Source organism: Dysidea avara, chromosome 13 (assembly GCF_963678975.1).
Source record: "Dysidea avara chromosome 13, odDysAvar1.4, whole genome shotgun sequence".
NCBI classification, from domain to species: domain Eukaryota; kingdom Metazoa; phylum Porifera; class Demospongiae; order Dictyoceratida; family Dysideidae; genus Dysidea; species Dysidea avara.
This window is the reverse complement of record NC_089284.1, coordinates 4,870,141-4,892,815: the sequence shown is the minus strand read 5'-3', so window position 1 is coordinate 4,892,815 and position 22,675 is coordinate 4,870,141. Positions and strand designations below refer to the sequence as shown.

Genomic DNA, 22,675 nt, shown 5'->3' with positions numbered 1-22,675 from the left:
AGCTGTTAATTATGTAATGTCTAGCGCTTATCAACACCGTGACTTCAATAAAATTGACTTCATTGAAATTGCACTAATGTATTAATTAGAGAGTCATTTCTTCTTCTTGTCATTGCTCCTATGGAGAGGTATTAAACATTATCCCAACCAACCAATTTCTTACTCTGTGTTCATGCCCCCAAGGTCAAGCATCAAGGCTTCTGCGTTTAGGTAGACTCTGTTCTGGGCATTAGAGATCTTTGGAACAAGAACAAAAAATTGACAATAATGTATGAAAACATTTGTCTCACAGTTTGTGCAATGTGCTGAGCAGCTCTGATTTTACGTAACTTAAGGTAGCCAGGGTTCTCTGTCATAGCAGTGCCGAGGTGAGGTAGGAGTCAAAGAAATATGTGCCACTATAATCATAAAGATGCAAAAAGGATATCAATGTCGCAGCTTTGGATTCTCCTTCAGCCTTAACCACTTTCTCCTGTCTCTCTTGCTTTGCCTTTTCCACCAGAAATTGTGCCCGCTGTGCCTCTTGCTGGGCTATAGATACGGATCATGTTACTACACAAACTATACATGATCACCTGCTAAACTTACCGACTTGCTTTGACTCCACGGCTGCTGTATACTCCCTACCAAAACTGAGATCAGTAATGGACACATCATCTAAGATGATATTGAAGTCTTTGGCACGTTCCATTAATTGCTCCCTCACAAGGGCACTGACCTAACGTCAACAGAAAACACTTATCAATTACTATAGGAAGAGCAATAGGAAGAGCAATAGGAAGAGCAGGATGAGAAGAATCATTGCAGTGTTACATACTAGTGATTACAGTCATATTAGAAACCATACCAAATAGTTACTACAGGAAAATTCCACCCTTGAACACACACCCACACTGTAAAACCTTACTTTTCCACGTTGCGTGATCAACTGGGAAGCATTAAACTGTGCCACTACAGCTTTCAACACCTGGCACAACAAACAAGTAGTTACCACTATAAAAGACACGTGATATGTCATACCTCGTTCATAATGGATGGCAATACTCTATCATCATAATCTTTGCCAAGGTTACGATATACTGTTGGTAAAAAGGCTTTGTCTGGTCGATGCAGTACTCTCAAGCCGATGTTAACCATCTGAAGATCTGTGTTATATATAATACTAAAGTGACTACAAAATTTAACTGATGTACCTTTGCTTCCTGTTGGGGACTGAATCCTCTTTGGACGTGCACGGATATCGTATATTATTGGATACTGAAACCACGGTATTCTAAAATGCAGCCCTTCTGAGTATATGATCTGCTGTATACCACCAATTCTACTGAATATAATACCTCGGTGACCTCCTTGCACTGTTAATGCATGCGGTAAACGGCTACACATTATAATTTAGCACAAGTGGCGCTAACCTGTATACATGGATTGATTTATACCTATTCCAAGCAGGGTAGCTCCTCCGATAAGTTTTAACGCCGTGCTCATCCCAGATCCACCCGCACCACTCATAAACTGCTGTATTTGCTTGGCCATTTCCACACGTGCCGGCTGAGATTAAAAGGTCACGTGTTGGTCTTGTATCTCACGTGTGGGTTGAAATGGAAGCGGTGCTGCAAGGAGAAGTGCGGGTCCCGTTGGGCGGGGATAAAGTGTACAAGGACCAGTGTGTTTATTCCTTCGACACTCCAGTTAGTGAATGTATTGTGTGTTGTGTCCAGTTTATCATGTGCAGTCCACCCTAGGAGTCAGTTGGGGGGTTGTACGTGTGCCTGTACTCCTTCCTTGGATTTAGCAAGGATCACGTGCAGTCATATTTTAACAAGAGTGGTAGAAGGTTATTCTTGCACATAAAGAGAACTAAGAAACCTCCACAACCAGCTGAGAAGACCGAGGAAGTGAAAAAGCCAACAAGATTAGCAATAGGTGCGTCTCTTGGTTGCGTTGCTATAATAGATTACAAGATTATTTAGGGGTTGATGGAGGTTTTGATGGTGGTCAAGTGAAGGTACATTTATTACTGAGTACATACTGTAATTGTAACATGTGATAAGACTAACATTTATGGCAACATCATTTGGTAGACACTACTTGGTACATTCGCTGTGTAATTTAACAAAACTTTTAAAATTTTCCAAATTTATCAAACTACAATGTTTAATATATAGGTCATGGGTTACTGCAAAAGTTTGTAACTTGGGCGAATGAGTGGAACTAGAAATCTAGTGAAGTCTCATCCAGTTCAGTAGTATTTTTGTTGTAATCTTGTCATAGACAATTAGAACCTGTCATTTCAGGCCAATGTTTCTTGGTCTTAATGAGCAGGTGGTAGCACTAGACAGGTATATTTACAGTCGGCCAGTTTAGAGGGTGGCCTCAGGTGGCCACTAAGATGAGGTTTGTATACATTATATCATGTGGCATGTACAGGAGGAATATGATGAGGTGACGTCACTGATCATCTTACCTGAACACACTGTCATTGCCCTTCCCAATACTGACCTACCTGATAAGGTGTGCGTCACATGATGTGTATCACCATGTGACTACCCTCCTATACTGTTACCATAGTTACAACAGTCCATTAAGGGTGTGCTAGCTGCTGATGAAATGTGTAAGAAGGAAGCTGTGTTAGCATGGGATGGAGAGAAACGTCCTGTCACCAAGTGAGGTTGTCCCTCCCTGTAACTGACTTACTAGCAGACTAGGTATGCATCATCTCTGCTGCAGTTGGATAATGGAGTGAAGATCCCTCCAAGGTGATGTGTTTGTTGTTGTTTCCATGGTTACTACTGGTGTACACACTAGTGGGTGGAAGTGCAGCCGGTGTGATTTGACTAATAACTTGTGGATGAACATGACTGATGGAGCTATATTGTGTGGACGACGATATTTTGATGGTATGTTTGCTCTGTGTGTGTGTGTGTGTGAGAGTGTGTGTGTGAGAGTGCGTGTGTGTGTACACATGCATATGTGCATGCATATACTTAATTTGGTATTCCATATAAGATCATGCATTGGTAAGACATTGCCCAAAGCTAGTTGCTAGTATTAGCAGTGTATCATTATTAAACTAAATGGCTATATACTCCTTGCTAATACATGTTTTGTAACTAACTGGGGGTGCTCTGTGATTTTGCACCATGCATGACTGAATTGCTGATTCAGACACTGTTCTCCACAATTCAGTCGGAACTGAGATTGGCCACTTTGTATACAATTGATATGCAGATACATATACTAGTTACATAGTGAGATGATTACGACTATGTAGGTCTATTACTGCACACCAACCAGCAGGACTGCCTATGCTACCAGCAGTCAATCGCTTTCTACGTATTTGACTGCTGACATATACATTCCTCACACATTGGTTACAGCTGTAGGGTCATCTTGGATTGTACGTAGGATCAAATTCTAAGCACAGACATGAAGTCTCCAAGAAGTAATAGTGCAGGAGACTTGCACAGTTTACAGTGGTGGATCTAGGAATTTTCAGAGGAGGTTTCAGATTCAGGAAGTTTTCAATAACTGTGATACCACTTAGCTATAGTCCAGCTGGGGTTGTTAACTCAGTCTTATAACTCTGGCCTATAGCTACATAGATCTATAAAAATCACTCTAAAACATTGTTTCATAGTTGATCCAGACCTTCACAGAAAGTTCTGAAGCAAAACAGCACTAAACGATAATTATTTTTAGAGGGGCTTAACATGCTGTAATGCCATATTTAGCAATTTCAAAGGTAAAGTATGAATTTTGGCCAGTAGAAAAGGTCCCAATGTGATACACTATGCATAACTGATTAACTGTTGATGATTTTATCACACACGAATCGTAAATTAATTAGGGACGCGTGTACTTTTTCAGAGGGGATTGCAACCCCCCTGTATCCGTCACTGGTTTAGTTGTGATATAGAGTGTACCGTGAGTGTGGTCACTGACTTGCTGTAGTCACTTAGCACGATTCATACTACAACAATAGAAATATAATTGTACAGTTTTGGTGGTACATCTGGTGTGAATTGTACAGTTAACTGACATGACGTTTGCACCATGAGCCGTGTGCAATAGCACCGAAAAGAATGATTACTGATTGAAACTGGTGAACTGCAGTGAATCTAGCGATGTGGTACAGAAACTCAAGTACACTACTGCTGAAAGTGTCAGTCCAGCAACAGCAAGTTAATGATAACCCCATACGTAGATGAAAATCGTATGTGGACTATATATGCAAAACGTTAAAAATGACATGTTTAATACTCGTCACCAATGTAATCAATACGTAATGTTTTATATATGTGGCATCTTGAAATAGCTACCTGTTCCTGTACCCATTAAATGTAACGGGCTATGGACTTTCACATGTAAACAAACCCTATGGCTTCAGTTCTCAACTATCACTACATGTAATGCCTATAATGTTATGTCAAGATGTGTACATTGAATTTCTAGACTCACGCAATTGTCTCAGTTTGACACAGGATAGCATTTTTGTATACATGTTTCAAAATGTTTGCATGTCTTCACAAGAGTACTATTGCTCGCTGGAAAGGTCCTTACCCTCTTGTTCAAGAGCAAGGGATGTTCACCTCAGCCCATGTACAGTACAGTTGTACTGTAGAATTTGTCAAGTAAATGACAGGCTTTCCCCTCACAATAGTTAAATGTGGGTACTCTATCCTGCTTATATGAGAATGGTATTACTGAGTTAAACTAGATAAACTTGTCATAATATCTGTGTACCGTCCTCCATACAATGATCTTGAATATACAGAAAATCTCACTATCAATTTCATTGTGAGTAATTACAAGAATTCCACTATATGGTTTGGTGGTGACCTAATATCAACTGGGTTGACAACACTATCAGCGGCAACAATTATTCACTGACACTATGTAACACCTACTTACAAGTCACGGCTTCACGCAGATGAATTTACAACCAACTAGAAACAATCATGTATTGAATATTTTTCTCACAAACTGTCCAGCTCTAATCTTTGATATCAAAGTTATTCCTGGAATAAGTGATCACAAGGCTCTGTGTGTTGAAAGTGCTCTAACTGTAAAATCTGTATCACCTAGTAAAAAGGAAACTCTATTTGTGGAACAAAGCAGATTTTGTATCTATCAATCACTTAGTAACAGAATTTTCCAACACCTTTCTTGATAACACCATCGATACTCCAATACAAGATTTATGGGATGCCTTTAAGACAATGTGTATGAACTGTCTACAACTTGTACCTACCAAAACTGCCCCTTCAGGCAAATCCAACCAACCCTGGACAACCCCTTTAATCAGACGTCTCTCAAGTAAGAAACAGCGATTATATAGCCGAGCTAGAAGGAGAAACTTATTGGAAGGAATATTGTGCTGCTAAAAAAAACTTATGCAGAAAGAGTGTCGACGAGCGCATAACAGACATTTATGTGATATGTTCAGTCCTGATTCCAACAGAGGTTACAAGAATCTATGGTCTTATGTGAAGTGCAAAAAGTGTGATCAAGTAACTATTCCACCATTAGATGTTAATGGGTTAACTGTAAGTGACTCACAAGAGAAGGCTAATGCTATCAATAAACAATTTCTATCTGTCTACACTGAGGAGGATGTTTCTACCCTACCAAACCTAGGGGCTTCCCCATAAAATTCAATCATTACAGAAGACATCACTGTAGAGGGCGTGGCTAGATTATTAGCTGACATAGAGAGCCATAAAGCCCATGGCCCTGATGAGATCCCAGCTCGCTTATTAAAAGAGACTGCTTATAATATGGCTCCCATACTTACCCTTATATTCAAGGCATCGTTACACCAACATCGTCTTGAAACTGCTCGTGTTACGCCAGTCTTCAAGAAAGGATCACGTAAGAATCCTGCTAATTATAGGCCAATATCCTTGACAAGCATACCATGTAAGATCTTTGAGCACATATAGTTCAATGTACAAACACCTTGAGACTAACTCGATTCTAAGTGACGCTCAACATGGATTTAGGAAGAATCGATCATGCGAGACACAGCTTATCACAACGATACATGATATAGTCACACTTTGGACACCAAATTGATATTCTTTTTTTGGACTTCTCAAAGGCCTTTGACAAGGTGCCTCATGAACGATTACTCCATAAACTAGATTACTATGGGATCCGAGGAACTTATTTAGAGTGGATCAAGTAATTTCTTATTGACAGAACGCAGCAAGTTGCTATTGAGAATAAGTTTAGTGATTCAACCCCAGTAATTTCTGGTGTTCCTCAAGGATCAGTGCTTGGCCCATTACTAGTTTTGCTATTCATTAATGACTTACCTTGTAGTATTGGCTCTGTAGTTAAACTTTATGCTGATGATGTCTTAATGTACAGAAGTATCAACGATCCCAGTGATCATCATGCACTGCAAAATGATGTGAACAAATTAGCTTACTGGTCCACCGTTTGGCAAATGCCTTTCAATTTAACTAAGTGTGAGCATCTCATAGTTACTAACAAATCCTCCCCTTTTGTATGTCACTACAGGTTGAATGATTGATACAGAGAGTACAATCTGCTAAGTACCTCGGTCTAACAATTTCAGGTAATTTGTCCTGGTCCACACATATTTCAGGAATTATTGGTCGAGCAAACTCTGCCTTGGTATTTTTTCAACCGAACTTTGGTCAGTGCACACAGGATGTTAAAATTAAATGCTACCAGACATACATCCGCCCCATCTGTGAATATGCTGTAGTCATCTGGTCACCCCACTTACACACTAACATTCACCAAATTGAGATGATTCAAAGGAAAGCTGCCAGATTTGTATTTAGCGATTATTCTCGATATTCCAGTGTTACAGCTATGCTAAGTCAACTTGATTGGCAATCATTGGAGAGACGAAGAGATGATTCGATTTTGGTTATGTTTCATAAAGCTATTAATCAGTATGTAGATATCCCTTGTGATCATATCCTTCGTAAAGCTCCCAGTATCACCTGTAGTAGCAACAAGAAATTCCTACACTTACCCTCAAGAATTGATTCTTTCATGCATTCATTTTTCCAAGAGCAATCCGATTATGGAATCACCTACCCGATCACCTTGTGGAAACTGATAATGTTGATAATTTTACATCTCTACTAACTACTTAATTAACGTTTAGACATAATACTCTTGATTGAGGTCTGTACATTATACAGTAATAATAAATAATTTAGTGTATTAGGTTTTTAAAATATTCTCTACATCAGGGTTTCCAATTGAGCTTTGAAATCCTGATTTGTGTTATGTGTAAAATTTGAATGTTTTTTTTTTTTTTTTTGCTGTACTTGGCCATTCATAGGTAATGAGACATTACCACTAGTTAGCACTGTTTATAACCTTACATCCTCCACTACATCTTCCCCTGTCTTCAGTGAATCTGTTAGTTGTTGTTGACATGATAGACATCTGCTTTGTGAGGTATTATACCATAAACAGCAAAGCATATGAATGTCCGTGCTCATATTTGACATACACAAGCACAAACAGCAGCACACAGACATACATGGAACATGCACATACAAACAGCACTGAAACATCTCTAATAGTGCAGTCACTTTGTTACTGGTAACAGGTTCTGGTGGTAACAACCATGCAGTGGAGCACTTCCAGCAGACCCAGTATCCGTTGTGTGTAAAGTTGGGTACCATCACACCTGATGGGGCGGGTAAGTGTGTGTACTATGTTGTGTTGTAACGCTATGACACTTTGACCCCCTCCACAAGATGTCTACTCATATGATGAGGACACAATGGTGGAGGACCCTAACCTGGCACAGCACTTGGCTCACTTTGGTATTAACCTGGCTGCAATGACCAAGGTGTGTTTCTAATAGGGGGTAGGGGGTGGATGTTGCAATGTTGGCTGCACACACAGACTGACCAAACCATGACCGAGTTAGAAATAGACATGAATATGAAGATTGGTGAGTGGTCAATTATTCAGGAGTCCGGTAAGGAGCTCCAGTTAGTGTATGGTACTGGATTAACTGGTATGAGTAACCTTGGTAACAGGTGAGTTAGTTTGACAATTAAATAAGCCGTTGATACCATGGCTACCACTACAGTTGCTACCTCAATTCTATAATGCAAGTATTGTTTACTATTCCGGAGTTTCAACAAAGGTAACTACAGCAACGTGTTAGCACTTGTTTTATGAGCTTTCTCATTGTAGGTACTGTAACAATGCTGATAGTGTGTTCCGATCAGTGCACACCAACCCTGCAGATGATTTTGAAGTTCAGATGTTAGTGTCATGTGATTTGTACTTGAATCATGTGATCCCCTCAGGTGTAAACTGGGTGTTGGCTTGTTGTCAGGACAATACTCGCAGCAACCTGAGCCTGTTGCTACAGAAACTGAAGATGGTCCAAAGCAACGGGTAAAAATAGTTTAAACAATAAATAATGTTGAGTGATCTTCCCATGTTGTTAGGAGCAACCAGGGATTAAACCATACATGTTTAAAGCAGTAGTGGGACGTGGTCACCAAGAGTTCAGTAGTTCACGGCAACAAGATGCTCAAGAGTTCTTCCTACACTTGCTAACACTCATTGATCGTAAGCAGCATGGTGCACCTCCTGGTGCTGCCAACCCTGTGAACTGCTTCAAGTTTCAGGTAAGATGTGGTGCTAGGCCAGAAGATTCATTGAAAGCATTTTTTTAAAAAAGCCAGTGGTGAAGTCTAAATAGGGTTACAGCACCCTGGATTATCACAGTCTTAAATCCTGGTAGAGCCTAAAGCCCTTCTGGTATTCACAAAGGCTGGATATGCCACTGGATAGGCTATCATTGGGATGAAGAGCTCTACTACATATACGTTAATGAGGTCATGGACATTGTCGTTTTGTTTGTTACATGGCCACTATTAAAAGTTGATCTTATTAAAAGTGTCCACAAGAGTACATAGTAAAAGAAAACCATCTTTTATTGTGTACTCTAATTGAACATGACACTGTCCAAGGGCCCTTAACAACCTTCTGAGGGAACATAGTGTTTTATTAGTTGACAACTGAGCTTCCACATACACACACTATGCTGGTCTGCATATTCACATGTCTATCAAAAAAGAGAAAACTTTCAAGTCACACTTGATCCAATTCACACGAATTTCCGATATAGAATTATGGAATCAGTTTCATCCTATACATATGCCATTCATATGAGGGCAGGAAAAAGGTTTAAAAAGCAATTTCGCCTACAGAGTAATTTTGTGTGAATAGGTTTTTCGATAGACATGCAATTATGCAACCCAGCATATTGTGTGTATGTTGTGGCTTGGTTGTTGGCAAATGAAACACGGACAGGTCAGTTCAGTGTTTCCTTGAGATGGTCTGCTACAGAGTAAGAAGTAGTTTATTCTCTAACTGTTTGGTATTGTAACTTTCTTAACCATTGTGCAGTTAAATAGCCACCATTTAACCTGTGTGGAATCTGAAACATAAACTGTAGTACCAAATGGTTGTTTATCTCATGAATAATGAATATAAGTTAGTCATGTTATAGTATACTGACTTCACATAAATTATACAGGCTGAATAATAACAACATACCAATGGCCTTTGAAACAAATATATACCAAATTTCTTACTTTTACAAATTTCAATGGGACCCTTCAGCTTTTCCCTTCTAGTATGACTGACAACCAACATTTTTTTTTCTAAACTGATTCACTGCATCTCTACACTGTAGTCACAGACAGCCAGTATAAACATGTCTGTAGTCCTACTATCACCCGTAATCAGTAATACAAGCCAAGTACTATTGTTCAATCTAAAAGTGTTTAATCCCACCAGTCTGAACAAGCCAGCCTCCACTGGTGATTAGTAGGAGCAGTGGCCCATATTCTATCTGGATCCAAAACCTTTCTTTCATACATACCTACACTGCTTAGTGGGCCATGACAGCCTGGAAATCATTTTGCTAAAGGCAATGAAAAATTTGCCTTTTTAAAAGTTTTTTTTCTTTGTTAGTGAAAAATGCTCTCTGGTTACTAACATGCTTTGTGGCTAGAGTAAACTGATAATGTTATTGATAATTATGTGATAATCTTGTTTTTGCAACTCCTACCTGTAGTTGGAGGAGAGAGTGGAGTGTAGCAAGAGTGGACAAGTGAAGTATTCGACACAAGAAACGTGTCTGCTGTCTCTACCTGTTCCCATGGTAGCTGCCACCAACAAGGATGAGGTGGATGCTTGGACTGCTAAGAAACGTCAGTTGGAAGAGAAGAAGGAAAGAGTGTAAGCAATCATTGTCTGGTGTATTATGAAGTGTGCATGGTCACTCCGATGCTCAGGAAGCAAGAAGACATTGTTAGGGCAAAGATCCCCTTCACAGCTTGTCTGACATCTTTTGCGGCCCCAGTTTCTATAGAAGATTTCTACAGTACAGCAATTGGTGGAAAATGTGCTGCCTCCAAGACGACCCGTTTCATCACTTTCCCAGATTATCTGATGATCCAGTTGAACAAGTTTGCTATTGGCGATGACTGGGTACCACGGAAACTCGATGTACTAGTTGACATACCCCAGCAATTATCACTGGAACAATTACACAGTAAAGGTGGTCTCCAACCAGGAGAAGTGGCCCTACCAGAAAGGGAAGAGCCCCAGCCAACTGGTGTGTATTATTATGTTTGGTGCCACCATGTTTAGTGTGTGTACAGTTAATATAGATGAGTCAGTAGTTAGTCAGTTAGTGATGATGGGGTTCCCCCTGGAAGGTTGTCGTAGAGCTGCATACCACACAGCTGGTAGTGGAGTTGAGGCTGCTATGGAGTGGGTACTTCAACACTCTACTGATTCTGGTAAAGTTACAGATTAATGTGGCTACTGTTGTTATGGCTTATAACTTGAGTAGATTTTGCTGCTCCTTTTAACCCCAGCAAGAAAAGTGCAACATCCACCAAGAGCTCATGTGATGAGGGAAGTATTGCCATGATTGAAAGCATGGGGTTCACACGCCAACAAGCCATCGCTGCACTAGAGGCTACGGTAAGACTGACACACAAGTGTCATTATGTGCATCATGTGATTCAGAATAACAACATGGAGAGAGCAGTTGATTGGATATTTAGTCATGCAGATGAAGTTGCTACCATGGAAACAGACCAGGCTTCATCAAACACACCCAAGTACAATGATGGCACAGGAAGTGAGCGATACATAATAAAGCTTTTAACCACACGCCTGAAACTATTAGAGTATGAACTAATGGCATTTGTTAGTCACATGGGTACATCTACAATGTGTGGCCATTATGTGTGTCACATTAAAAAGGATGGCAAGTAAGCTTACATAACTGCTCATCAATGCATATAAAATCATGCCTTTGAATGCAGGTGGATCATCTTTAATGATAACAAAGTTGCTCTATCAGTGACACCACCATTTGAACTAGGCTACCTGTACCTGTACAAGCGGCTGACAGATTAAAACAGTGTGTAATCAGAACAACAAGAATACACAGCAAATAATAACTATTGTCATAATAATTTACATGGAAAAATAGTACAAATAATAGTTTAATTGTAGTTGCAGCTGTAATGCTGCCTGTATTGTAATAATAGTAGTAGTGTGGTTTATGAGGTTCTAGAGTAAGACACACTTTCGCTTCTTTGTTACCTCTGGGGGCTCAAGAGCAGCCAAAATAGCCTCATCAAATACATTCTTGAGACCTTTTTGTGTGAGAGCGGAACACTCAACATATTTAACTGCACGCAATTCTCTTGCTAGCTTCTCAGCCTGCTCAACTGTGATAGGCTTCATTTTAACTTTGGATAGCTTCTCAACAGTGCCTGCATCGTCTCTCAAATCAATCTATGACGAGAGTAACACTACGAAGTCACAAAAATATTTATCTCACCTGTGTTCCAACTAGAAGAAAAGGTGTCTTAGGACAATGATGGGTGATCTCTGGTACCCACTGCGTGACAAATAACACAACATCATACTTTGTCACACATTACAGTAAGTTGCTAAACTTTACCTTCTCTTTAACATTCTCAAAGGATGCTGGTGATACGACTGAGAAACAGACTAAGAACACATCAGTTTGTGGATATGAAAGTGGTCTTAGTCGGTCATAATCTTCTTGTCCTGTACCCCATTAAGTTAAAGGTCACTCATGAACATACAACACAACACAATGGTGACATACCTGCAGTATCAAACAATCCGAGAGTGTATGGCTCTCCTCCGATCATCACAGTCACTGCATAGTTGTCGAATACCTGTAGTAGCACACACGATGGTAGTAACGCCACTCCGCCCACTATCAATCACACTTACTGTCGGCACATATTCTTGAGGGAATTTGTTGGTGGTGTAGGAAATCAACAAACAAGTCTTTCCTACAGCACCGTCCCCTACCACTACACACTTTATCGTCTGCATCACGGGTAGCGGCCGATCTCTACCTCTATCGGAGAATAAGTATTGATTCAAATTTCCTGACTAAAACTTTAGTTAAATGTTAACAACACGTAATCCTTCTGCACTACGTTCACTCACAAGTTAAATTAATAAACTGCTTCGCGAGTAACAGCGGACCAGTTTTTGAAGGAGCGACTACCACCCTACACAACGAGCTCCTGCTATTTTTAGCACTCAGTGTTCTTAAAATAGAACTGTCAACCATATTTGGAGTTACTATATTAAGATTTCTATTTTTAGCACGTAGTCGGATTGATTTACACGTGATTCCTGGTTGTTTACATTCTAAGTAAAGCGCACTCAGTGATGCTTTGATCAAAATGCTATTTTACGTCGAGTCAAAGTTATATCCGGTAATGTCTGTGTTCATACTTGGTGTGCGTGTGTTGCATGGTGACAAGTATACGGTGAGTATACTAACCTTGGTATGGTCACATATAGGGGAGGACCATGGTACTGGTGTGTAGTCGTAGTGATAGTGTAGCACGTGCTAAAGCATTACTGCTGCACATCCTCAGTGAAGTCACCCACAAGACAGACCACTTCTTCAGGCTAAAATATCGTGGAGAGTTCATGAAGGATGCTTTGTCGTTACAAGTGATTTGAGTGACACAAAGTGTCGTGTTGTTAACAAGTGTGTTACTAGGACTATGGTGTTGATGACATGTCAGTTGTCAAGATGATCCCCCTCTACCATTCTTCCCAGTTAGACATGGCAAATGTAAGTACTTTAATACCAGTTGATTGTCAGATGGGTCATATGTGTAGTTTTCCATTATAGAACCACTCGTTAATTGAAGCACATTTATTTAAAAGACTTGGTTTGATGTACCCATACAATCATAGATGACATCCTCATTTGTAGTTGAAAGCATTTTTATGTGCTATTGCAGGGCCTATGTGCTCTTGGTACGGCCTATGTTATAAGATGAAGTATTATAAGATAACTATGGAACTTCAATGATTTGTGCTATATAATCTGATGTTGGCCAATAGGAAAGATAACAACAAAACTACTTCATCATTAAACATGTAGATATATGGCTACAGGCAGTAGTGTATATATGTGGGGGCCTATATTGAGAAAAAGATCTGTTGATGTTAAGTGTAACTCCTCTGTGGCACCTTGAGACCATAATAAAATGTTCTGGTCTAAAACACACTACAAAAATGTCCATGCCACACATGTCCTGAGTATCAAGGCATCCACATTGCAGGGTATTCTTTTTACGGGGTTCTGTATTCTTTGTATGATCAATGGAACAGCCAATCAGCTTGCAGTACTGATAATTACAATGCATTTTTATAGCCAGTGAACCCAAACAAGCAAGATGATATATTTGTAGCTCTTGACAAGGAGAAGGTGAAGTTTCACCACCGCGTATCCTTGCTGAACTTCCTAAAGGTGCGTACTTGGTCTCATCTTCTTGGCTAAGATGTATAAAAGTATACTGCAGGTATTGATATGGCTCCATCTGTTGTGCGTGATTGGGAACTTTGTGACAGCATTCTGGTGGTCAGGCCTGTGGATGGGACTCTTGACACTTACTGCGAAGTACTTCACTCCAGTCTACCTTCATGTGGGAGGATCTGTTGGGAAGATGAGCACGGGGTACTGTATTGGTTTGTACTTGTCTGTAGTGTTGTTGCAGTACTGCAAATATTATTTTAGCTTTTTTAGTTGCACCTGTGTGTATCTGTACTGTGCATTTCTAATGTTGAGTGTGTGATGTTTGCCATTCCCAAACATTTCCCCAAGTGTATACTGTAGTGGTAGTGGATTTTCTGGTAGGCCAAATCTAATCATCATGTTTTGTTCCTTTGTTGTTTCTACCTGCTTTAATGGATGAGTCACGGTGACTTAAAACTTCTTTCTGCAGCTGGAAAATGTGACAGATTCTTCTTGCCATTTTGTCAGATAATGCTATTTACTTCTCCATTTAAGTATGAGGGGGTGACACAGCAGACACCACAGACTCCTCCATAACATCATATCCTCCATGGCTACCCTCCTCCATTTTAATGTCACTGTATATAATCAGTTTCTGTGCCCCTTACTCTGTCGTGTGCTGGTGAAGTTGCCACGCCAGCTGTTGGAGTCCACAATTGGAGGATTTGATATTTTGCCACCTGGTTTGCTACTACTAATTATTATTAATACATTCTTGTGGCTATGACCCAACTGTGCCACTGTAGCATCAGCTTTCCTCCTACATGATTTTGTCTATATGCACATGACAGTCTTTTTACTGTCACAGGAAGTGCTGGTTACTAGTTATTTGGGGTATCATGAATGAGTAGTCTACCAACTTGCAATACCTCTGGTTTTCTTCTCTCAACTGTTTCTCCCTTAGTTACTTGCAACAGGTGGTAGTTGTTTTTTAATACATGACACTTGGGGCTGTCGTTGCGTTAGAGAATATGCTCTACTTGATTGGGGGCATTCAAGCCATCATTCTTCACCTGGCTCTCTACAGAGGCTCTATCATTATCTTTACCTTTGGGACACTTCAGCTGATGCTTTTGAAAAATCAAGCCCAGTTGTCTAAATGTATATGTATGCATATGGAGCTAATTAGTGGTATTTTCGTACCATCTCTTGAGAGCACTCCAAAAGAATAGTCTCACATTTTTGTCTTGATAGCTAAAACTTTCCTTTTAGCCTTTTCTTCTGCTGTTATTGCTTCTTTTTGTATCTCTTGTCTTCCTGTTCTTTTTCTTTTAGCTCTATTCTTTTCTCAGCCAGTTGCTTTAGACTCTGTGGCCATGCCATTATAGCTACCAGTCATAAATAGCAGAGTTAAATGGTCACACTGACAGTCAGCAGTTGCAGCACTAACCTTATTGATGAGGTGGCCCCAGTGGCAGTTCTAGGCCTGACCTACAGGGGGGGCACAGCTGAGCATGACTATAGCTCAATGCCAATCCATACTGCAACTTTCCCCCAAGACTTATTTTTCAGCGGAGGGGGGGGCTTAGAATTGCTTATGGGTGGCTCCTATTACCAAAAAAAATTAAATCAATGGAAGGTACATCTGGATCTTCTGGACCTGGCCACAAAGTGAGGTTTCACTGTTCGTTGATTACAGTGGCATGTATCGTACTGTTCTTCGTTTGTAACACTGTATATTGAGTAGAGAACGAAGTGCTATACACATCTCAGTAATTGATAGTTAGAGTGTACATTTAATTGCAATTTTGTAGTAACTGATAATTGCAGAAGCACTTTTTGTACTGTACTTCATTTGTAATGCTGTGTATCAGGTGGAATTGATGAAAACGAAGCAAAATTTATTTATGTATGTAATTGAATGGGTGTACAGACTTCTAAGCCTCAACCCAAATCACATCATAATCATAAAAAAAATGGCCACCTCGTTTTCAGTAATTGATAGTCAGTTGATTTTTTAATAATGTGTCTGGCTGGTGCCATTCTTTCCTTTGATGTGGTATGCGTTGGTTCACCAGTCATAAAAATCATATTATAAAAATGTAAACAAACCAAGTACAAGGAAAATTATATTTGAGTAGAAATGAAACCAGGAGGTCATCTACACCTGCAGCTATACTACTGGTTTACACACCTAGGACCAAACTGGTAAAACCAACACAATATTCCTTGGGCCAGCTGAGCAGACAGTCGAGGTATCGTTACATATGTTTCTGCTTCTAAGTACACCTGTACCTAATTTAAATGCCAAAAACTGTGCCTATAATTCTGGCAATATACTTCATGCTTTTATGCCTCAAGAATATTTGGTGTATTCCTACCTTTTGCTGTGATGAAACTCATAGTGTATATATGCCAATTATAAATTACTGTTACCAGGTATTGGTTTGTTGGCCACTTTGTCTTATGACTGCATTGATGGGTCCCATAGGACAAGTGTGTACTCTCTGCAGAAATTTTACCGACAATTCTCATAATTCGAAGTGTGATTCGGTAGGTACTGTAGAAGCCATAATTCACTATCTACAAATCAACACCTATGCTGTAGTGGAGAAATGGAACACAAAAGGACAAAGGTAAGTCCATGATGCATGTATTGCAGCTCCTGTGGTTTGCAGAAAGACACGTCTTGGACCAAAGCGATGTAAAACAGCAAAGAAATTAAGTCTGTAGCCTTACTCATAGTGTTATGATTGGCTGTAAGCATCAGTTAGCCAGTCTGTCAGGCAGAAAATTCAGTTAGATAAAAATAAATTAAAATTCCACAGAAACTTGTCACTCTGCAAGCATTTTTTGGGCTTGATTATATACATAACCAATATAATATGGCAATATTGTCAAGCTACCATGAAGGGAAGGCAATATTTTTGGCCAGAAAAGCCCAAACCTTCCTGATCCCTACTATACAGTACTACTGTACTCATACAGTATGGTAGTATTGTATATGGTGGTTTGGACTTTCTTGCCCAACACTATCACAAAACAGCTTTACTTTTCCTTTACAACCGCGCTGCAGTATTGGTCAGGCGCAGCCAAGCATATATATATAAACATCTTCAGAGCGACTCTAAACATATTTTCATAGTTTTAAGTTTTGTAATTAAAAAAATTTATACTGACTGACTAACTGATACCTCCAGCCAAGCATATCTTGGCAATGGATAAGGCTATGGGCTTGATTTCTTCACTGTTCGATATTGCTTCATCCCAAGACATGCCTTTTTGCCAACCGCAATATGTACAATACACGGATCATGGACTTCCCTTTGTAGCATGATACAGCTTGTCATGCTTATTGCCAATATTTTCCATAGCAACTGGGTTGATTGCAGAGAAGCTTCTCATACTGTTCTTTGTTTGTAACACCATGTAATGGTCAGAACATAGTTGAAAACAAAGTCTAATAGCTACTTAGCTTTTGGGAGTAGTGAAATAAGATAAGTTGTCTGTACAATATACCAGGAGCTTATAAGCTTTGGCGCTTATAAGCTCCTGAATAATATATACTAATGGACATTTAATCCCTAATTCAGTCATGGTTATAGACTAAAGTGTGGGGATTAAATGTATATCTGCAGGTATAGACAACCTCTCTTGTATCACTACTTATCCTTAATCCAACAATATTTTTTTCCTTCTACTTGTGTTGTGGGCTAAGATATTCATAGTATAGCGGTGAAAGGGGGGATTTTTCATGTTTGACAGCTATTCATGAAAAAGTTTCCATCGAAATGTTTACTCAATACATTTATCACAACAGCTTTATCAAAATGGTGACATGTGAAAGAAAGAAGATAATGAGTGTCACCTGATACATCTGACTTCGTCCAATATACGAAATCCCCCCCTTTGAAAATTAGGTTAAACATTTCCATTTTGGACTGTGATAATTCATGAAAACTTTTACTCTCAAAAGAAAATCTGCTATATATGAAATAAAAAATTGGTCTGAAATGCAGTGTTGGGACAGTTACTATTTAAAAGTAACTAGCTACATATTACTTGCAACTGAACTATTTAGTTACAGTTACATATTACCCATAAAATAAAGTAACTATAATAATATATTATATTACTTTGTGTCCACAGCCGTAAGCTGTCACATGTGAAACTACCACCTTGTCACGTGACATGATTGTGTCATGAGGACAATGTGCAAATCTTGGTCATAAGTAAGAAGCTGGTGAACAAGCTTCATTCAGTAGACTTCATTACTTCGTTGTAGCTAAGCGTTACTCAGTGGATCACTAACGAAATTAGTAACTTCGTTACTTGTAGTAATAATATTACTTAGGTAACAGGTTACATTTGTAAGTAAAGTAACTTGAGTTAAATTACCTGTTTTTATAGCGTATTTCCGTTATACTACTTAGTTACCACAAAAGTAATAATATTACATAACGTGTTACCCCCAACACTGCTGGAATGTGCATTAGTGGAAGTATTATCTTTACTCTGAAAAAGCACTAAATGAATTAGAATAGCTAATTTCCACACACCCCACATATACATATAGTACTGTATGTCACATTGACTTGTGGTTTTTAGGGATAAACGCTTCATGCTCACTTACAGCTTTCTGTTGGCGGTGGTTGCTATTGGAGACCTGGCCATGTTCCTGATAGCCATCATCAGGATACTAATCCCGGAGTGTGATGAGGGATCACCATATTATAATGAGCATGGAGTACTGCACTGTAGCTACCGAGTGTGGTTTGCTGGTAAGGCCACAGCTATAATGCTACTGTCTCACCATCCAGACTAGATTTGTTTTTCTTTAGTCATTTGGTCAAGATGTATTCCCCTAAATTTAAGAGAGGTTTCACTGTGGTCTCTGACTTTTTTGCTGGTCGTGGTTGAATTTTTTATTAGAAAAAATGTTCCAAGGTAGGAAAAAGTGGGTTTGGTCCCAACAAGTTAGCTCCTTATTTCCACAAAAAAGTCTTGGTCTTAAAGTGTCTTTTGTTTAAGAGCATTTAATGTACTGACCATTGATAACTTAATCTCTCTCCATAGTTGTGTTCCTGCCAGTGCAGATGGTTCTGTGTACAGTCACTGCTGTTGTGTGTGTCTTACTGTACACCAATTTCCAGTTTGAAGCTGGCCAGTTGGTAGAGAGGTGTCTAGTGGAGACCCGGGACATCAATAAAGTGCTCTACTCTGCACTACATGGCAAGTTAGTCCTGAATTGAGAATTGCAATATATTTTCATGCAGTTGTAACAGCAACTTGTTACTAGGCCTTAGCATACTATTATGGACTGTCTCTTGTGATCTATTCTTGTAGTTATTTACAGGCTAAACATTAACAGTCCATTAAATGGATACCCAATTTAGTACATGCCTACGTGGCTTTAAATAGTATCTTTCTATGTATGTATAGTATATCAAAAGTTGTTAGGATTGTTGGCATTCCTTGAGTACAGAAATTGATATCATATTTCCAGTATATTGCATTCCATAGTGATGACAATGTAATGTCATGCATATAATGCAGCCCTTGAAGTGTTGCCTGGCTGAGTTGCAGAGCTCAGGACTCCACGTTAATTGATATCTTATGTTTCCTCATTGTTACCTTTGCTCGTGTATTTGTGCTTGTGTGGATTTAAAATATGAGTAGCAGCCATTCACCTTCTCACATGTATGCAGTATTGTGGTGACTGATAAGTAGATTGAGGTGTGTTAAGGCAGTCACTGGAAGTGATTACATGGTTTATAAATTCTCACATGTGTACGTATAAGCCGGCAATATTACGACAGCAGGAAACTGACTGTTATAAGTTGTTTTGTGGTTGCCACTGTAGTGGTCGGGAGCGTCACAATGCTGCATTTGAGCTGATCAATCTGGCACTGACGGATGATGACAACAAATTCCATATTGTGCAAGAGGGAGGGTGAGTGGAACGTGCTACATTATGTCACTGCTATTCATGAAGGGGATTCCCCTGTAGATTACAAGTGCTGCAGACATTGCTGACCAGTGGCCAAGAGAATGAGGTACAGTAAGTTGTTGTTTTCTTATTAATGCCTATAGACGGATTGCCTTTTTAAGGTGTGGTCGTTTTACCGTAAATTTTCCACATACTTTCCGAGTTCGCTAAGTCAAAAATGTATTACGGCTAATGGAGAAAATGATTGTTTCAGTTAATTTTAGCAAGCAGGAGTTAGCCAGCCTTCAGAACAGAAAGTATGTTATAGAGAAAGGTTCGAGCTATAACATATCCAGCGTGTAAGGTGAAGGCTGAACAAGAAGATGATTTTCTCTCAATCTCGGGTTTTTGGAAAGCAATAAAACTCGCTGAAAACATTCTTTGTAAGACTTTGCTACTACTTAGAATGATAGACTGGATGATTTTAACTCACCTTGTACCTTTGAAGAATCAAAAACGTTAGTCTAACTATTGTAAAAATGGGTTTTTTGTTGACTTCTTGACCAACATTGTAATCATGTGTAAAACGGAAAGTCGCGTTTGCTCGCGTTACACAAGGGACACGCCCTAAATAGGCAACCCGTCTATATAGTATATCAAAACCTTTTTGCTCAGTATCCACTTGTTTAGTGAGTATACGAAGGTCCCAAACACAATTAATTGTGTAAGATGTACTTTATGACCTCAGTAATGAGGGCACCATGCCATGTTTTGGTCCCAATATGTGTTGTTGCTAGGAGACCAAAGATTATGCAGCAGAAGCACTGGCTGAGCTGCTGACAGTAGAAGCCATACAGGTACACAATGTTATCGTGACACATATAAACACGACACCTTCTGGTGGTATAGGACGAATTCATCAGCGAGGGTGGGCTGCTAACCCTGGGGGCGTTGCTACACAGCTCACGAGAACATGTAGTCCATGAGGCATCATGTGCTCTCTCGTTCATCATATCTCGTGATGAACACAAGATGACACTGATCAATAATAATGGGTATGTTTGTGGTTGTCACATATTGTATGCACTGGAACTTCTGTTATCCGATATCACAGTAAACAGTGTTAGAAGATTATAGAGGTGTATTTTAGATTGTACAGGTAGGTTTCACTGTAGCAGATATTGCAAATTTTTGTGAAGGAGACAGACTGAGATCTTCTCTTATGATAAAATACACTGTTCTCTTTAAGAATTTCACATACAAAAAAATGACCTGACACTTGTAGTGCTATATAGTTACATTAAAATGTGTCACATGATCAGCCCCTCCCCTTTACAGACTGAATGATGTAATTTATCCCATAATTCATGGTTGTTCGTTTGACGTGGCTAAAATTCTATCTGGAGTGCTACTAGACTTGTCACTTGATGGTGATGTCAGGCATTACATCATTGAACATCATGACATTGGTAAGCCATTCCCCCTAGTTGAAACATGTGATATGTCCCGGCATGTAGTCATGGTATTGTCGTCACTACTGGCCATGGGTGGAGAGGTGCAACGGTCTGGCCTGCAGACGATGGAGTTGCTGGCTATTCACAGTGGCCAAGTGTTGCAGCCATTATTACTGGATCACCTGATCTCTATTGCAACAAGTGATACAATGGATGAAGGAATTGCTCAACTTGTTGGCAAAATACTCAGTTACTATGCCAACAGTGAAGAGGTACTGCGAACAAGCACAACACAAAACAAGCAAGTTGTTTACGTGTTTGCAATTTAGGGGGTAAGGCTGTTAGCTTCACAGGATCACCTGATCCCAGCAATGACAGCACTAGTAGATGCTGGAGAGGTGGACGTCATTAGTGGGATAATGAGGAACATGTCACTATACCAACCCATCAGGTAATCTCTGATGATGTCATAAGTTATGATGTAATGTATTAGGTCACGTCTTGAGGAGATGGGTGTGTCTCAGCTAAGGAGGAAAATTACATCATTACCTGGGACCACTGTGGCTGATTTGTTACCATGGTGATAGACTGGCAAACCGATCACTTAATTTTCAGAATTTCAAGAATGGCATCTGCTGGCCACTGAATTCATCAGTTAATTTCTTATAATGGGACAGTTAATTAAGTAGTAAATTGTAAATATTAACTACAGGTAGTAAACACTGTAAACAATATAATAAATAATATTATGTGTATATAGTTCCACCACTACAAACTAAACTCATGAATAAGGGATACTCCATATATGGTCTTGGTAACAACCAGCTTTAATGGACGGTCTGGTGTAAAAGAAAACACACAGAGCTAGTTTGTATCCTGCACATGTATGGTTGGCTTGATTCCGTTCTAAGAGAACTTTCTAATGAGCCGACCCTCAGCATTATGAATTACTTCATCGTCATAATTATTTCCTCCCTATCTGTTTCTGTTTGGGTGGTTTCATGCAAGGGGTTTTGGATTACAGTAAATTAACAGGATTCAATTGCGATTTCAGAACATTGTCATGAATCTCTGAGACACTTGACCTGCTCAGTAAGCAGTGTCTGTTGATAGTATCGAGTAGTACTCTTGATAGCATTATTGTTATGATCCAATATTGCCATGTGAGGATGATGAATTAAAATGACAGCTTTCAGTTTTCAGAAGCTTTTCAAGATAAAATGTGTAATTGTCTGTTTAATGAATATGTTAACGAGCAAATATTTTATTATTATTAGCACTTTACAGTGACCAGCACTGAAGGTCTGACAGCAACATGTGCTGCAGCCTTAGGATTACCTAACCTAATTTCAAGGACTTAGACCTAATGACTTGACTTACTGACTGACTGACTTCATGCATACTATTCATTTCAGCATAGAGGGAGTTGGCCAGCATCTTTCCTGA

General features: G+C 39.5%; 4 protein-coding genes across 6 annotated transcripts; 2 read left to right on the top strand and 2 right to left on the bottom strand.

Annotated features, from left to right (window-relative positions):
• Window positions 1-43: 43 nt before the first annotated feature.
• Window positions 44-1,603, bottom strand: LOC136243752 (prohibitin-2-like). The gene is made up of 9 exons (XM_066035357.1): window positions 1,413-1,603; window positions 1,194-1,355; window positions 1,021-1,145; window positions 908-967; window positions 589-718; window positions 428-531; window positions 291-368; window positions 164-237; window positions 44-118 (listed from the first exon to the last, which is right to left on the bottom strand). Exons 1-9 carry the CDS (start codon window positions 1,531-1,533, stop codon window positions 94-96), a joined length of 879 nt encoding a protein of 292 aa, XP_065891429.1. The 5' UTR covers window positions 1,534-1,603; the 3' UTR covers window positions 44-93.
• LOC136243750 (ubiquitin carboxyl-terminal hydrolase 5-like) lies at window positions 1,529-11,555 on the top strand. The gene is made up of 21 exons (XM_066035355.1): window positions 1,529-1,688; window positions 1,743-1,923; window positions 1,971-2,005; window positions 2,428-2,511; window positions 2,569-2,663; window positions 2,706-2,756; window positions 2,806-2,897; window positions 7,601-7,693; window positions 7,752-7,846; window positions 7,903-8,039; window positions 8,093-8,149; window positions 8,200-8,271; window positions 8,316-8,406; window positions 8,460-8,642; window positions 10,100-10,263; window positions 10,320-10,642; window positions 10,689-10,829; window positions 10,883-11,016; window positions 11,062-11,176; window positions 11,225-11,309; window positions 11,364-11,555. The coding sequence occupies exons 1-21, from the start codon at window positions 1,599-1,601 to the stop codon at window positions 11,455-11,457; spliced, it is 2,412 nt and encodes an 803-aa protein (XP_065891427.1). The 5' UTR covers window positions 1,529-1,598; the 3' UTR covers window positions 11,458-11,555.
• On the bottom strand, window positions 11,447-12,674 carry LOC136243753 (cell division control protein 42 homolog). 2 transcript variants are annotated; one of them, XM_066035358.1, is made up of 6 exons: window positions 12,535-12,674; window positions 12,313-12,442; window positions 12,182-12,254; window positions 12,011-12,120; window positions 11,888-11,947; window positions 11,447-11,841 (listed from the first exon to the last, which is right to left on the bottom strand). In XM_066035358.1, the coding sequence occupies exons 2-6, from the start codon at window positions 12,415-12,417 to the stop codon at window positions 11,614-11,616; spliced, it is 576 nt and encodes a 191-aa protein (XP_065891430.1). In that variant the 5' UTR covers window positions 12,418-12,442; window positions 12,535-12,674; the 3' UTR covers window positions 11,447-11,613. The 2 variants fall into 2 exon arrangements, with proteins under 2 accessions (XP_065891430.1, XP_065891431.1); XM_066035359.1 differs by having other exon boundaries at window positions 12,313-12,483; window positions 12,535-12,650.
• Window positions 12,675-12,711: 37 nt separating this feature from the next.
• LOC136242690 (uncharacterized) lies at window positions 12,712-22,009 on the top strand. Of its 2 annotated transcripts, none has more exons than XM_066034134.1 (15): window positions 12,712-12,809; window positions 12,898-13,053; window positions 13,103-13,177; window positions 13,766-13,861; window positions 13,914-14,068; window positions 18,482-18,627; window positions 18,923-19,082; window positions 19,710-19,799; window positions 19,857-19,902; window positions 20,573-20,632; window positions 20,685-20,830; window positions 21,114-21,244; window positions 21,293-21,501; window positions 21,559-21,680; window positions 21,723-22,009. In XM_066034134.1, exons 1-15 carry the CDS (start codon window positions 12,777-12,779, stop codon window positions 21,811-21,813), a joined length of 1,716 nt encoding a protein of 571 aa, XP_065890206.1. In that variant the 5' UTR covers window positions 12,712-12,776; the 3' UTR covers window positions 21,814-22,009. The 2 variants fall into 2 exon arrangements, with proteins under 2 accessions (XP_065890206.1, XP_065890205.1); XM_066034133.1 differs by having other exon boundaries at window positions 18,455-18,627.
• Window positions 22,010-22,675: the final 666 nt, after the last annotated feature.